The following is a 15,000-nucleotide window of genomic DNA, read 5'->3' as shown; positions in this document are numbered from 1 at the left end:
GAGGTTTTTATTTTCTTATGATCTCAGTTTCATTCAGAGGGAAACAGCTTCGATGTTTAAAGAAACGAGGATCAATTGTAGTGTGGATACGAACCCGCAGACGCTTCTGTCGCAAATGGAAAATAAGGAGCAAATTAAAAAAAGAAAGAAAATAAAAATAAGGGAGTTTCACCGTGGAGCGGAACGCGACCTTCAAAAACAATCCACGAAACACTTGAATGTGAGTCTGAAGAATCGCATGAGAACAGAGAGTCACAGAGGAGACGACGGCCCGCTCAGAGACAGAGACGAGGACGGAGAGGAGGAAGAGGAGGAAGAGGAGCACCGATCCAAAACTACGAGCGGATAAAGATGCGACGGGGCGCGCGCCGGCGGGCAGAGCGGAGGAATGGACGCGGATCCATGAAGAAGAAAGTCGAGCGGAGAAAAAAAACGGCCCTCAAACGCCTCACGGTGTCTCAGCTGTCCTGTGTTCCGTTCGAGACGCGCGCAGCTATTTAAGTCCTCCCGTACGTCCGTCTGTCTGTCCGTCCCGCGTTCCGTCTGCATTAAAAGGAGAAGCCGCGGCACGTCGACTCCAGCCCCCCCCCCCCCCTGCTCCCTCCCTCCCTTGCTCTCTCGCTCGCTCTCTCTCTCTCTCTCTCTCTCTCTCTCTCTCTCTCTCTCTCTCTCTGATGACATCACTGGGATCCCCATCCTCCCCCCCTCACCTTCAGTTCTCCATCTGTCATTATGCAAGTCTCCCCCCTCCCTCTCTGCTGCACACACACACACACACACTGATCCACTCACACTCTGACCTGATTGGGAGGCTCAGCGGTCATCAACGCCTCCCTCTGGTGACCTCTGACCCCTGTGAGTCAGCACCTGACCTGCCGACCTCAGATGATGGCGATGTGCAGCAGAGCGAGTAGATCCAGGCGGGGGAGACGCCACATGACTGCAGCGACACGGAACAGGAAGTGATCGTCAGGGTTGCACTGGGGTGAAACCAGGCCGAGCTGACAGCACAGGAAGTGGTGGAGCAGTCAGGCTCTGTGCTTCCCCCATCAACAGGAAGTACACCTTGATACACACACACACACACACACACACAGAGTCCAGACTGCTGAAGAAGAGAGAGTGAAGCTCTGACCTCTGACCTCAGATCCTCTCATGCTCACACTGAACCTGAACCCTGAGGGAGGTATGGAGGTGTGAGGAGCCAACAGGAGGCGACCTGGACCAGACCAGCACCTGCAGCTCTACACCGACTAGACCAAGGAGCTGCTGGTGGATCTCCACAGGAGCAGGTCGACCCCCCACACCTGTTTCCATCAAGGGGGACCAACTGTGGACTCAGTCCAGGTCAAGAAGTGGGCAAGAAGTGCCAGAGCCGACTCTACTTCCTGTGGAGGCTCTGTGTCTGCATCATGGAGCTGAGGAGGTTCTCCCAGTGTGTCCTGGTCCCTGCTGGTCTCTGCTGAGGCTGCAGGCTGGACTGGATCTCTCCAGATGAAGGCAGTGTGGTCTGGTTGGATCTAGTTCCTCAGGAGCAGCACAGAGAAACAGTGCAGATCACAATCAGCAACCGTGACTCTGAGTCATAGCTCGTCTCCTGGCACCCATCACAGAACTGTAAACTTCCCAAGATATAAGTCTTCCTGGTTCCCTCAGGATTTTTTATTTTTATTTTTTTTTATTAGTTTATTTTTTAGGGACAATGCAGCGCACATTATTACACACATAGCCATCACAAATCAATGCATAACAGAGTATGTAGATGTGTTACATGAAAGGTTTCTAGCCAGATGGCTAATTTGCAACCCCAGTCCCTGGTCAGGCCTTTCTAAATGAAAAACATGACATGTAGTGGTCTAAAAAGTTATTTAAATTAAAAAATAATTGTTGTGTACGTGTGCATACACCTCTCTATACACATAAAGACCAATATCAAACATCAAAGGTATAGTCTATAGACACCAAACCATACACATCACAACAAACACAGCATAAGAACAAAACAAACAGTAAATCACATGACAACACAAACCCCAGACACCCTGCCGCTGTCACCGAAGCGAACAGCAAGGCATCTAGCACAGACAGTACAATAATACCTGGACAGTAGAGTGTGTGTGCTGTGTGTGTGTCTCAGTGGTGACATCCCTGATTTACTTTCAGCCGGTGTTTTAAGTTACTATTAAAAGTATCTGTCTTCAGGAGGATCTGTCTTCACTTGTTCTAATGACGTCATCATTAGAGATTGGCACGTTTCCATACCATCAGAAATATTTCTACATTTGCAGGTCTGGAAAAACATTTTCAAACTCTGTGACTGACCAGGATGTCAGCAGCGCTTCGGTCTCTGTCGCCCCCTACTGGTGAACAAGAGAAGTACGACGATAGGCTGGGATCCATTCTTCCTCTCTCCCGAGGTTTCTTCCTTTCCTGACACTTGAAGATTTCCTCTGGACTTGTCTCCTCGTCTTCCTGGAGAGCTCTGGGCGGGTCGGGGATGTTCCGGATTTTGTGGGTCTGTAAAGCCCTTTGAGACGTTGATGTGATATTGGACTATAGAAATAAAACTGACTCGACTTGACCTGATGGTTCTGAACAGATCCGAGCAGTCAAAGTGGAGTGAAGCCTGGAGGAACATTTCTCTCCCTGATGAGGCTCAACTTTCCTCCAAAACCAGTGAAGAAGCTTTCAAGCCTTCCGGTCAAAGGCGGTCAATGCTGCCATCTAGTGGCAGGAAGGTAAAACTACTGAAAGGGTCTTAAAAAGGAAAGAATAAAAGCTCCGCATCTTTATTGAGCTCAAAACACAAAGTACAAGACGCATTTCATCAGTTCATTTTTACAGTTTTGAAAGTGAGTTTATATTTCAATGACCTCGTTTTAGTTTGCAAGGTGAAATCTTGAAGGCACTTAGTAACACAGTGACCTTTCACCCTCAGCTGTCAGTCTCTAAATGTCACGTGTTCACTTTGGAAGTACACAACATTAGGTTACATTAGGTTTGTGTTTCAGTGAGAATCCACCTAAACAATAAACATGTTTAATGACATCATCCAAAAGAAGCTAAAGGCACCGAGGTGACAAACTGTAAACACACATTTACAACACAAAGAGCTGCACGACACACAACTACAAGCAAACACACACAACAGTCCTGATGAAAGGAAACTGGCCTCAGGTTTTGGCTTCAGCTGTTTCCCAGAATGCCTTTCAGCAAAGTGCAGAGGAAGCAAAAAGGGAAGCAGCAGAAGACGGAAACACGATAAAGTACAGAGAAATACTGCAAATGTAGTAGAACCCGACTCCTCTCTCACTTTGGGCCCAGGTGCTCCTGCTCATGGGCACTTCAGCACTGTGCACCATCAGCTTTAAGACAAACATTCACTCAAACTAAATGTTCTATACATTAGGTTTGGGAAATAGAAAACAAGGCATTAATATGAAATGTTAGAGAAATGTAATCTAATGTTACTTTTTTTATTCCCGCTTTTATTTTTAAGTGACAGACTTTGCATATTTCAAACAGTTGAAAGCCCAAAAAGGAGGAAGTAAAATCTTTCAGGAAGTCTGGTGAATTCGATACAAACTCCCTTTTGGTGGCCCTTCAGAATAAAATCCTTCAGTGATGTAGGGAGCGGCTCCAGGGATGAATCTGGCAAAACGTGGGTCCAGAATGAAATGTTCCATACAAGTGAAGCCAGCAGAGGCCTGTGGTCACCTGTGACTCCTGCAGGGGGCAGTGACGAGCAGCAGAGGAGGAGGAAGGGGTGACGTCTTATGACAAGGATTCTGAAAAATCAAAGTGAAAGCATGGAAAAAGAAAAGTGGATTTTTTTAAACAACTGCGTGAGAAAGTTTGTACGCTTGTGTTTGTTGAGACAGCTGAAGTGTGTGAGCGCGTGAGGCAGCCGGCTCTGTTTGGGCTGGAGGGAACTCTCCAACACAAAAGAGAAAAGGTGATGAGAGGGGAAATCTGAAATCTCTCCATACTGAGGGGTTTTATTCTGAAAATCAACTTGTAAGAGTGTCTTTAGTTTTTAAACTTGGATCTTTAGCAACAGGAAGTGAACCCTGTGACAGCGCTCAGCTTATAATCAGTCAACATTGAAGTAAAGAAAGGTTTGGATCAAATCTGAACCTGAGGTGAGGACATCAGGTCCTGGTCCGGGTCTGGATCCGTCCGTCTGCTCAGGAGCCTTTTTCTTTTCCTGGAGCCCTGAGGACAGAGAGGAAGAGGAGGAAGAAGAGTTTAGAGCAGCTGAGCCCAACTCACCTCCTGCACCTCAAACTGATCTCTCTCTCTCACTCACTCACACACACACACACACACACACACACACACACACACACCTGTTGTTGATGTGTCGCTCGCTGCAGGTGAGGGGGGGACAAGGTTCAGACTCTGCTGGTTTCTATGGCGACAGGTAACCTTATTGAAACTACGAGTGGGTCCAGCTGGAGTCTAACAAACGTTACAGTGGGGTGTACCCCCCACCATCACGTCTCCTAGCAACTGTCACTGTCTATTTCTTAGACTGATCAGGAAGCAGGAAGTACAATCAGAGGGGATATGATGTCATGCATGTTGACATTCTCTCCGATCTAAATGTGTGGAGAGACACTTCCTGTGTGGAGAGACACTTCCTGTGTGGAGAGACACTTCCTGTAGAGCTGAAGTCAAATTAAGACAAACGCCAGAGAGTTTGAGGCCAAAACCCGTTTATACAAAACTTTACCCAATAAAGAAGTATGTACAAATTCAGAGGCATCGATACAAATCAAGTGCAAAGAAACAAATCAGCCATGAAGTCTCAGGTCTGCACACAGGAAGAGGAGGAGGAAGGGGAGGAGCTTCTGCAGGATCACAGAGCTGCTGAAGAATCTATGGTGACATCGAAACTTTAAAGAGTTAAAGCTGCACTTCAACTTTTTCACTTTGAACTCATTTGAAAAAACATTTTAAAATAAAATTTAAATAAATTAATGTGTTTTAAACAAATCTGGAAACTGTGCAAAATCTGCTTCAGAATAAAAGTCTGTCTGTGTGATTGACAGGTCTGAGTCTGAGACCAGCCGCCCTCCTCCTCTTCCTCCTCTTCCTCCTCCTCCTCCCACAATCTACCACCTCACAGATCAGCTGTTCGGCCTACAGATGAAGGAGCAGCAGCGTCACGTCACAAACAGAGAAGACCAAAGCAACCAAAGGTCCAGGGTGAGGAAGCAGATGAAGAGTTTGACCCTCATGGTCGGTCTGCAGGAGCTGAGGGGCCGCGACCCAAATCTCTTCATGACCCAACGCCAGCCAGGACCAGCTGTCCCTGTAAACCTCACATGGACCTCTGGGTCGTATGTAAACATGAACCTTTCTCCATTCCAGGTGGATGTGGTCAGTACCCTGGGTGGCCAGCAGGGGGCGTGGCTCCCACCTCCACGTCTCCATGCAGGAGCTTTGGAAACTCAAATTTGGCAACGATATGAAACAAACGTATTAAAAACTTCCTTTCTGGAAGTGCCACACCGCCCGGTTACAGGCCTCCCTGGGAGCAGCACCTCCTCCTCCTCCTCCTCCTCCTCCTCTACTCTCATCTCACCTTCAGCTGCCCGGGCCGACACTCAGCCGTCAGACATCACACGCGTCTATTGGATGAGGTCTTCTGGGCCTTGGCGGAGGTATGAACCTGAAGCCAGGAGCCGTCTCACCTCCCAGCAGAGCAGAACTGAGACGCGGTGCTTTTCTATGGATGCATGTGACCCTGCCCTCCGCCTGAGCCCTGTGCTCCTGCTGACCTCACCTCATATGGCTTCTGTACACGAGAGGAAGAAGGCACGGACGCTCCAGCGCCGCCTGCTGCTCAGCGTGCAGACACACACGTGAACAATCACATGATGAAGAAGAAGAGTTTGATCCATCATGATCAGTTTGATTGGTTGTATTGATCATTAAATCAGATTCCCTGGCACCTTTAAAACACAAACGAGTCCCCATCACCTTCATCACCTTCATCACCTTCTACCCTAACATAATGACACCTCTGCACTGATGAGGAAGATGAGGCTGCAGCTCTTCATCAACACAGATACGACCAGCAACTGGGAGCTAAAGGAATGTTGGTGGCCAGGGTTTCTGAGACGCCGTCACAGAAGATGAAGCTCCTCCTCCTCCTCCTCCTCCTCCTCATCTTGTGCTCTCACAGTTTGCCTGTGACGCAGTCAGCAGGGGGAGGAGACATGACGTCGTCTCCCTGATGTCTGACACAAAGAGGAAGAAGAGAGAGGAGGTTAGTCTTTAGTGTGACAGGAGGAGGAGGAGGAGGAGGAGGAGGTCTCTGGCTCTTTGTCACGTCCAGATGAGGAACAGAGGAGGAGCAGAGGGGGAGGAGCAGAGGGGGAGGAGCAGAGGGGGAGGAGCAGGAGTTCCAGAGCAGGAGGTCCAGAGTGTTTCCCTCCTCTTCACTGTGACAGATGATGAAGATGAGCTAGTTTGACAGTTTGAGCTGCCGTTTCCTCCATCAGTGGGGAGAATAAGACACGCCCCCTCATGACATCATCACAGCTCCAGGTCCCAGCAGTCTCTGCTTCACCGTTTGATCAAAGTCAATCTAAACAATAAAGCTGATTATGACTGCAACCACACAGTCAATGTTTCTATGGCAACAAAGGAAATAGAGGTTTCTGTTCTCTGACCCCCTGACCCCCTGACCCCCTGACTCTCTCAGGTTCCAAACTCTATTTTCTACATGGAGCTTGTTTTTGCGGCTCCAGTTCCATGTTGGTGAAGACGAGGCTGAAGTCATCTTCATCACACAGGAGGAAGAAGGAGGTGAAGAATACAAAGAAACAAAGAAACCTTCTGCTCCTCTTCCTCCAGTTTTGTTCTCTTCCTGAGGCTTTCTGAGCTTAGAGGGGGGAGAGGAGGAGGAGGAGGAGGAGGAGGAAGAGGAGGTCTGGGGTTGAGTTAAGAGGAGCAGCTGAGGGGAGGAGACATCAGGAGACGACCAGAGAGGAAGAGAGCAGAGATGTTTGTCTTTTCCATCAATCATTTCTGAAAGACACCCAGTTTAACCTCTGACCTCACCAAGAGAAGACAGGAAGTGAGAGAGAGAGAGAGAGAGTGTGTGTGTGTGTGTGTGAGCGAGCTGTGGACTCATTTCACCAGCACTGACTTGGGCAGAAAGGCTTCCACCTGTGCGCCTCCGTCTGCCTTCAGAGACGATGAAGACTGGGAGGAGGAGGAGGAGGAGGAGGAGGAGCTCGGGGATGAAGAGCCCCCCCCGGGCGCTTTGGGTAGGCTGTACATGTAGACGGCGCCGATCACAAGCCCCGCCCCCGCAGTGAACATCAGATCCACGTGGAAGCCAAACAGGTAGATGGACGTCACCGTGGAGACGATGATGGAGAAGGACGTGGCGAAGCCCTTCAGGATGTTGTCGGCGTATTTGACCACCACGGCCACCAGCAGCCCCCCGAACGCCTGGTTGAAGATGACGCCCCACACCAGGCCCGTGTAGCCAAACAGGAAGCCGCGCTCGGCCACGGCGGCGCCGTCGTTCCACCACAGTCCCAGCATGCCGAGCGCCATGCCGAATATCCCCAGCTGGACGTTCCGCACCCAGACGGAGGCGGAGCTTCCCTTCAGGATCTTCTCGAAGTACACCCCGGCGAAACCCGACGACAGGCAGCTGATCACCACGGCGATGAGACCCATCATGTAGTTCTGGCCGGAGTTTGACGAAGACGTCTCCTTGTTCCCTTCCTGCTGAACCTGGGAAACAAATGATCAATCCATCCATTAGTCACCAATCACTGATCAGGGATCAATAACCAAACTGTGCTCCACAGGAAACAAACCTGAACCACGGCCACGCCCGAGAAGAGAAGCAGCAGAGAAAACCACTGAACTCTGGAGAGAGACTTCCTCAACATCAGGACGCTGAACAGAGCTGTGGTGAGGATCTTCAACTGATACGTCACCTGGAGGAGGAGGAGGAGGAGGAAGAGGAGGAGGAAGAGGAGGAGAGGAGACAAAACAAGAAAACTAATTTACAAGGGAATGGGAGAAGTGAAGGACAGAAATTAATAACACACACACACACACACACACACACACACACACACACACACACACACACACACACACACACACACACACACACACACACACACACACACACACACACACACACACACACACACACACACACACACACACACACACACACACACACACACACACACACACACACACACACACACACACACACACACACACCTGGAAGGTGGCAGCAGGCAGGTTGGAGATGGCCACATACTGCAGGTTGTTCTGCAGCGTGTAGATGAGTGAGGGGACGGCCAGCTTCAGAGTGTCTTTGTACTGAAACACTATGGAGTCCATCAGGAACCGGGCCGTGTCCTTCACACTCACTGAGGGGGACAGAGGGAGCAGGCTTTTATTGTGAAAGAACACAGGAAGGAATCAGTGGCTGGACACTTACGTCTCTTCTGCAGCAGGATGATGACGAGGCACGTCGAAACTTTCAGGACTTCTGCCATGACGACGGCCGACGTGGTGAAGAAGCGGTCGCCAGGCAACGTGCGGACGTACCGGATGCTGAGGATGAGCGAGGCATTCTGGACCACCAGCACGGCCAGGCTGATGTACTTCAGCTTCCTGTTCACTGCACCAACACAACAAGCACAAGGATGAAGAGCCGGCCAATCACAGCCCCACGCCTCTGTGAGCAGCCAATCACAGCTCAGGGCTCGTACCAGATGACTGAGCAGTAACACGGATCAGACATGTGTTCTTCTGTTACTGGCCCTTAAATACCAAACCTTAGCCTGATGTCACACTCAGACCAAGCTGTGATCATGATGTCATCGTGTTGCATAAGAGCGCGCTGTAATCTGAAGAGGAAGATCAACAAAGCACTCACAGAGAAGTGTGTGGCCCTGGTGGAGGCTTGTGCTGTCTAAGTTGCCATAACAACAATAGTGTTCCGTGTCATAGTAACCTGCAGCTCTGGTTACGGCTCTGTGAAGCTCTATCTCTAGGGGAAGAGGAGCCTGACGCTCTGCTTCAGACTCTACAGAGCTCCTCCACCAGGGGGCGCCAACTTTCATGCTCACAACGAGGCACTTCCTCTGCTTAAGGACTTGAAGTATCCCCCTTCCTGTCCAGTCCTTCCTGTCCAGTGCCACAGCGCCCCCAGTGGACAGGCTGGGTCACAGTCCAATTTACATCTGATGTTGTTATGTGAAGTGATGATTTATAAATAGTTATTTTTGTTATGAAAACACAACTCAAATAGAAACTGGAGGAGAAGGAGGAGGAGGTGTGACCTGACTATCAACACACACACACACACACACGAATCCTGTCCAACCTGAACAGAAGGCAGCTGAGCCTGAGTAACCTGAACACACTCCTGTGTACATACACACAAATATACACACACACTGACGTACACACTCGAGTTCACACACGCACGCACGCACACACACACACACACAGATTTACAAACTGATTTCAAACTTCCATTCTGTGGTTTGCAGACAAACAGAGGAGTCCTGTCTGACAGCTGAACACTGGACCAATCAGGAAGCAGCTTTGATAACTGGACACCAACAAGACGAGGTGTGTGTGTGTGTGTATAAGGTGTGTAGGTTGTGTGTGTTCCTTGTCACAGTACCTGAATCAAACCTCCACGTCACCAGCTGCTGCCCTCTCCCCCCCACACACACAACACAACACAACTTGTTAGCTTGTTGACACTTTAGCTGTCAGCTACATGAATGAACTAAATAAGCTGACAGATGAATTATAAAGTAGCTGAGTAGCTTTAGAAGCTTCAGCTGTCAGCTCGCTACCTGAGAGTGTGTGGAACTACTGAGGCTCAAGGTAGCACTTAGCATAGTTTAGCCAGGCTAGCTTGCAGGCTAGTTAGCATGAGTGCATCCCTATAGATTGTATCGAGTTTAACTGTAGCTCCTCTTCTTTACTGCGTTAGCCGCTCCGCCGGTGCGTGTGTGTGCTTGTGTGTGTGTGTGTTAATCCAGGTCCTTACCGTCACTCTGGCTCCGGCTCGTTGGCTTCTCGTCGCCGGTCTGGCTGGGGCTCCCCGCGGCCATGCTGCGTCTCTGTGCCGCTCCGCACAGCGCTGTCGCCCGCTAGCTGCTCGGCTAATGCTCCGCTAGCCTCCGGGCTAACCTGCTGACAGCCGAGCTCCGAAACCTTAAGCCGGGTTTCCTACCGACACCAGGTCCGCTCAGAGCAGAAGAACCGGGCCTGGGTTCAGAGGAGGCGGATCATCCCGGACTGAAGCTCCTGAAGCGCACACGGAGACTCTACACTCTGTGAGGAAACACCTGGCCCGCGGCCCGGGGAAGGTCTGATCGTCCAGCGTCACAATAACAAACTTTTATTAAAGATATAGAATTTTACATTTACTCACGCGACTGCTCTGCGTTTCAGTGTAAATATATACAGAAAAGACTTGGTACTGGGATTTAATTATTGATTTAATTAAAAAATGGGATCTTACAGTAAATAAACAGTAAATAAAGTCTACAAGCAGGAAGTGATGCTGCCGCTTCAAGTAGCAGGTTGATGTAATATTCTTTTAACGCTGACTCGATATAAATGTATATAAATTATGAGATCGATATATTGTATTATAGTCTGATTCCTGACCCCCGTCAGAGTGAGAGCTCTCTCTCTCTCTCTCTCAGCCTGTCTCTCTCTCCCTCAGCTGAACAATCATTTCCTTGTCCGCCCTTCAGGTTGACTTTTGTGGGATCTGATTGGTTGTTGGGTGAAGTGTTATGGCGGAAGAAGCCTTCGTTCATGGAGCTCAGATGTGTTCAGCTTTGACTCATTATGGTAAGAAAAGATATTAAAAAAAAAAAAAAGAGTGGAAAAGATAAAAAGACAAACACTGAACTAAGAGAAGAGGAAGATGAAGATTCTCCAGACAGATGGACGCAGATGATTTTTTTCACATCTTTATTCAAACAGAGGATCATTTTCCTGTCGATCCATAGATTTGTATTTAATGTAAATAACAATGAGCAAGTGACCGAGGAGCCACTTTGAACAGAAGACCCTGAAGGTAACACAGAGTGATCTTCACCTTCTACTCTGGTTCATCGCTTTTGCTCAAAAATACAATAAAATGGACCAAATGCAGCCTTACAGCAGCTCTGAATGTCATCATTCGGCTAAAGGCTCACAGCTCTCCCAAGGGTCAAAGACACTCCAGAGTTGAGGTTTGGTAACGTTTAGTAAAGTTTCAGGTCATCTTAGGGTCATAAAATACAGAGTTCCAACCTCTTCATCAAAGTCATACGTGTGTGAGTGAGGAGCTCAAACTCTCTGCTGCGTGTGAAAGCTTCACTCCACTTCAGCTGGGTCTCTACTACAAACTCAGCATGGAGTGTTAAGAACAAAAACAAAAAAACTTAAGAATTCAAGTAAAAACAAGCTTATGGTTCTGTCACATAAATATGCAATAAATATAAAACAGGAAGGAATGTGCCAAAGTCCAGTGTAAAAACCCTGCATCACGTGGATTTAAATAGAAATGAATGAAACTCAATCGATCTAAAAAACTGATCGATGCATTGGAAGACGATCGGCTGAGGAGCCGGCGGGTCCATTCAGCCTCCAGTGTGAGGCGGCGGGAGGCGGCTTAGCTTCTGTCGCCCCCTGCCGGTCCTTCATAGAATCACACCACACGTTCACTAGGTTCACTTGTAACAGAACCGAGCCTCCATGTCTTCATGTCCAGAGTCTGAACCCCGTCTCCTGTCTCCTGAAGACGAAACATTTGGACCAATCATGTGTCAGAAGAGGAAAAGGCAGCGTTCTCTTTGGGATCCTGTCTTTATGATTGTCTCTGCTCCTGTCTCTGTGCTGAGGACAGACTAGCCTGGCAGAGAGCTGTGATTCCCCTGCAGGTCCCCTCCTTCCTCTTCCTCCTCCTCTTCCTCCTCCTCTCCTCCTCCCTCCATCCAGACGTGGGACAGGATCTGCTCCAGGGTGGGCCGATCCTCCGGCTGGTAGGACAGACACCAGAGAATCAGGGTCTGGCAATCTGGACCAGGGGAGAAAGGGGGCGGGGTTAAGGCAATGCACTCCACACTCTTTTGTGATTGAAGAAACCCGGAGCTGAACTCTGATCACCTTTAGAGACGCGCTTGGTGAAGACAGGCGTCGCCTTGACGATCTCCTGGTCCCGCTCGAAAGGGATGTCGCCGCAGACCATGTCGAAGAGCAAGACCCCCAGGGACCAGACTGTGAGGGGGACGGCGTGGTACTGACGTGCCGTGATCCACTCAGGGGGGCTGTAGACCCGAGTGCCTGAGAGGAGGAAACAGGAAACAGGATTGAGGCAAAGGGAAGGAGACCAGAGCTCGCCGCACGCCAACCCCTGCCAGCCTCACCGCCTCTTTACCTTCAAACTCGTTGTACGCCGTCTCCTTGAGCAGATCGCCCGAGCCGAAGTCGATGATCTTCACCTCCAGTGTCTTTCTGTCCAACACGATGTTCTCGTCTTTGATGTCTCTGTGAACGACGCCATGAGCGTGCGTGAAGAGGAGCGCCTCCACGATGTGACGGAGCAACCTGAGGAGAAGAAGCAGGAAGGAGAGGAAGGTCAGCAGGAGTGTGAGAAGAGGAAGGAAGACTGAACGGGAGGCGTAGGAACACAGTGGGACCTTTGTGCGAGGCGTTCAGGGAGCGCTCCTCTCTCCGTGATGAAGTCAAACAGGTCCTGGCTCTGCGGCGGGCGCTCCAGCACCAACAGGAAGCCGCGCTCGCTCACCTCAAACCAGTCCAGCATGCGGACCACCCCGCTGTGACCGCCCACCTCAGACAGCCGCTGCAGCAGAGCGATCTCCATGGGAACAGGGAAGGCCTCACCTGGCTGTGGGGGCGGAGTTAGGAGCTTTAGGTCAGGAGGAAGTCAACAAGAAACACTTTGATTCTTCAGGGTCTAAAGCTAATGGAGTGTGTGTGTGTGTGAGAAAGTTCATGGGGATTTTCAGCCCTGAGTCATCGCCTGCAGGTGGTGTGTTCAGGCACATGTTTATCTTCTGGAAATTATAAACTGAGTCAACCTGAAGCCACCTAAGCGTTTCAGACCAGCATGAGTGACGTCATCCCCCACCGCAGCGTGGAGAGTGTGTGTGTGTGTGTGTGAGGGGGAATCCAACCTCACACTGTGTGGTGATAAGAGATTAGTTTGCTCATGAGGGGAAACTCCTAACGAGCATTTACGGAACTGTGACGCAACAGGTTTCCGTGGGAACTGAAAACGACCCACGGCCTGAAGTACCGCTGTGCGACCAGCAGAGGGTAGAGCTGTCCTTGGTGACCTCAGTTTGTTTACGCGCGTGTGTGTGTGTGTGTGTGTGTGTGTGTGTGTGTGTGTGTGTGTGTGTGTGTGTGTGTGTGTGTGTGTGTGTGTGTCACTCACCAGCCTGGCCCACTGCTGAACTCTGTCACTGGAAATCTGTTTGATAGCAACCTGGAAGAATGAAAGAGAAGACGGATGAAGCAGGAGTCACAGCACTGGGTCACGTGTGTGTGTATGTGTGTATGTGTGTGTGCGCTGTTTACCTGCAGACCGTCAGAGAGCCGCTGGCCTGTAAACACAGAGCCGAACCCCCCGCTGCCGAGCAGAGAGCCGCAGCGGTACTGACTGGAGAAGGGCTCCTTCACTGAAACACAACACAGTCAGGCTCAGCATCACTCAGGCTCAGCATCACCAGCACCAGCACTCACATCCTGTTTGTGCTGAACTAAACTAAACATCTGTCCCGATCACTGAACATGTGTGTGTGTGTCTCTAGATCATGTTAACGTCATGCTAAGCTCTCGTGCTTCGTCACAGCTGATTGTCTCTGCAGCTCGGTGTGTTTGTTGTTGTGATCGTTGGCGCCCCGCGGCTGCTTAACGAAGCGGCGACGGGTAAAGTTCACACACACACACACACACACTCACTCGTGTCTTATTATTATTATTAGATATTCGTCACGCTGCTTTATCAGATTTACAAACTAAAAATCCATTTAGATCTTTGCCGGGGATTTTAAAAGGAATCAAAGTGGTTGTTGTGGAAACAGAAGCATCGTTTCTCTCTTCTGTAGTTTAATAAGCCGCTTAGAAAAAACTTACGAAATAAAACTTCATTATATGCTAATGTGTTTGTGTCGCGACTGAGAGCGCGCGCAGCTCTACAGCTGAATACACACACACACACACACACACACACACACACACACACACACACACACAGGCACAGACACACCCACGGACAGACAACACACACACACGTGCACACACAGAGAAACACGCACTGAGAGAAACACACACAAAGCACACACAGAGACACACACGCACAGAGAGAAACGCACACACAAAGAGACACACACCTTTCTTTCCCCGCGTCTCCTCCTCCAGGTGAAGCTCCACTGTCCTCGTGTCCAGCATCTTCTCCTTTGTCCCCGCGTGTCTCGGTGTCCCGGTGTTCCCGGTGTTCCCGGTGTTCCCAGTCTGCTCGCTCTTAGTTCCAGCTGATAAACTCCATCCTGTTTGTTGGATTCCTTTCGCGATTTCAAACTTTTTCAGAGTTAAGCTTCTTTTTCCTTTAGGTCCTTCACTTCCCGCCTTTATCTCAGACTAACACGTGAGCCTGAAGCTTCTGAATATAAACCTGAGTCGTGAGACGTTAAGTTTCTCCGCGCCGTCGTAAAGTTTCTGATTCTGTTTTTGTCCGGTATTTATGCAGGTTAGGCCACGCCCACCCGGCTCCGCAGTCCAATCAGAGCAGAGCCGTGTGCTCAGTGTTTTCAACAGCAACAGCCAGTCGCGTTCGAGAGCAATTCGTAGAATTCGCGCTACTGACGAGCCACTTCCGGTAACAAACCTACAAACGGCAGAGCTGCTGGGAAACACACACACACACACACACACACATACAGAAACACACACACACACACA

At 49.7% G+C, this 15,000-nt stretch overlaps 3 protein-coding genes across 6 annotated transcripts in view; all 3 read right to left on the bottom strand.

The window, feature by feature from the left end:
- slc6a8 (solute carrier family 6 member 8) overlaps positions 1–535 on the bottom strand; it is a 23,767-nt gene extending 23,232 nt beyond the window's left edge. The window contains exon 1 of the mRNA XM_076139783.1: positions 1–535. This exon is cut by the window's left edge and continues 878 nt beyond it. The gene's annotated coding sequence lies outside the window, so the exon portion shown is untranslated.
- Positions 536–2,775: 2,240 nt separating this feature from the next.
- On the bottom strand, positions 2,776–10,761 carry slc35a2 (solute carrier family 35 member 2). Of its 4 annotated transcripts, none has more exons than XM_076139778.1 (9): positions 10,451–10,760; positions 10,064–10,364; positions 8,492–8,674; positions 8,269–8,420; positions 7,848–7,970; positions 7,163–7,761; positions 4,350–6,248; positions 4,138–4,215; positions 2,776–3,788 (listed from the first exon to the last, which is right to left on the bottom strand). In XM_076139778.1, the coding sequence occupies exons 2-7, from the start codon at positions 10,125–10,127 to the stop codon at positions 6,188–6,190; spliced, it is 1,182 nt and encodes a 393-aa protein (XP_075995893.1). In that variant the 5' UTR covers positions 10,128–10,364; positions 10,451–10,760; the 3' UTR covers positions 2,776–3,788; positions 4,138–4,215; positions 4,350–6,187. The 4 variants fall into 4 exon arrangements, with proteins under 4 accessions (XP_075995893.1, XP_075995894.1, XP_075995892.1 ...); XM_076139779.1 differs by having other exon boundaries at positions 10,064–10,350; XM_076139777.1 differs by having other exon boundaries at positions 10,064–10,760.
- A 274-nt stretch (positions 10,762–11,035) lies between these two features.
- Positions 11,036–14,858, bottom strand: pim2 (Pim-2 proto-oncogene, serine/threonine kinase). Its single transcript, XM_076139786.1, has 7 exons — positions 14,433–14,858; positions 13,618–13,718; positions 13,475–13,525; positions 12,714–12,922; positions 12,452–12,621; positions 12,181–12,357; positions 11,036–12,091 (listed from the first exon to the last, which is right to left on the bottom strand). Exons 1-7 carry the CDS (start codon positions 14,488–14,490, stop codon positions 11,922–11,924), a joined length of 936 nt encoding a protein of 311 aa, XP_075995901.1. The 5' UTR covers positions 14,491–14,858; the 3' UTR covers positions 11,036–11,921.
- Positions 14,859–15,000: the final 142 nt, after the last annotated feature.

Source organism: Genypterus blacodes, unplaced genomic scaffold (assembly GCF_046128005.1).
Source record: "Genypterus blacodes isolate CSIRO-AG114 ecotype Tasmania unplaced genomic scaffold, CSIRO-AGI_Gbla_v1 ptg000452l_1, whole genome shotgun sequence".
In the NCBI taxonomy this organism is placed as follows: Eukaryota; Metazoa; Chordata; class Actinopteri; order Ophidiiformes; family Ophidiidae; genus Genypterus; species Genypterus blacodes.
Note: the sequence above shows the minus strand (reverse complement) of the source record. Positions and strands in the feature narration are given on the sequence as shown.

Coding starts and splice junctions, on each gene's coding strand:
- slc35a2 (XM_076139777.1), bottom strand. CDS start 10,127: ATGGCCGCGGGGAGCCCCAGCCAGACCGGCGACGAGAAGCCAACGAGC. Junction 7,971..8,268: donor TGCCTGCTGCCACCTTCCAG/GTGTGTGTGTGT, acceptor CTCCTCCTCCAG/GTGACGTATCAGTTGAAGAT. Junction 6,249..7,162: donor GTGGAAGCCTTTCTGCCCAA/GTCAGTGCTGGT, acceptor TCTTTGTGTCAG/ACATCAGGGAGACGACGTCA.
- pim2 (XM_076139786.1), bottom strand. CDS start 14,490: ATGCTGGACACGAGGACAGTGGAGCTTCACCTGGAGGAGGAGACGCGG. Junction 12,923..13,474: donor TTCAGCAGTGGGCCAGGCTG/GTGAGTGACACA, acceptor CCGCCCCCACAG/CCAGGTGAGGCCTTCCCTGT. Junction 12,358..12,451: donor GGCGTACAACGAGTTTGAAG/GTAAAGAGGCGG, acceptor TCCTCCTCTCAG/GCACTCGGGTCTACAGCCCC.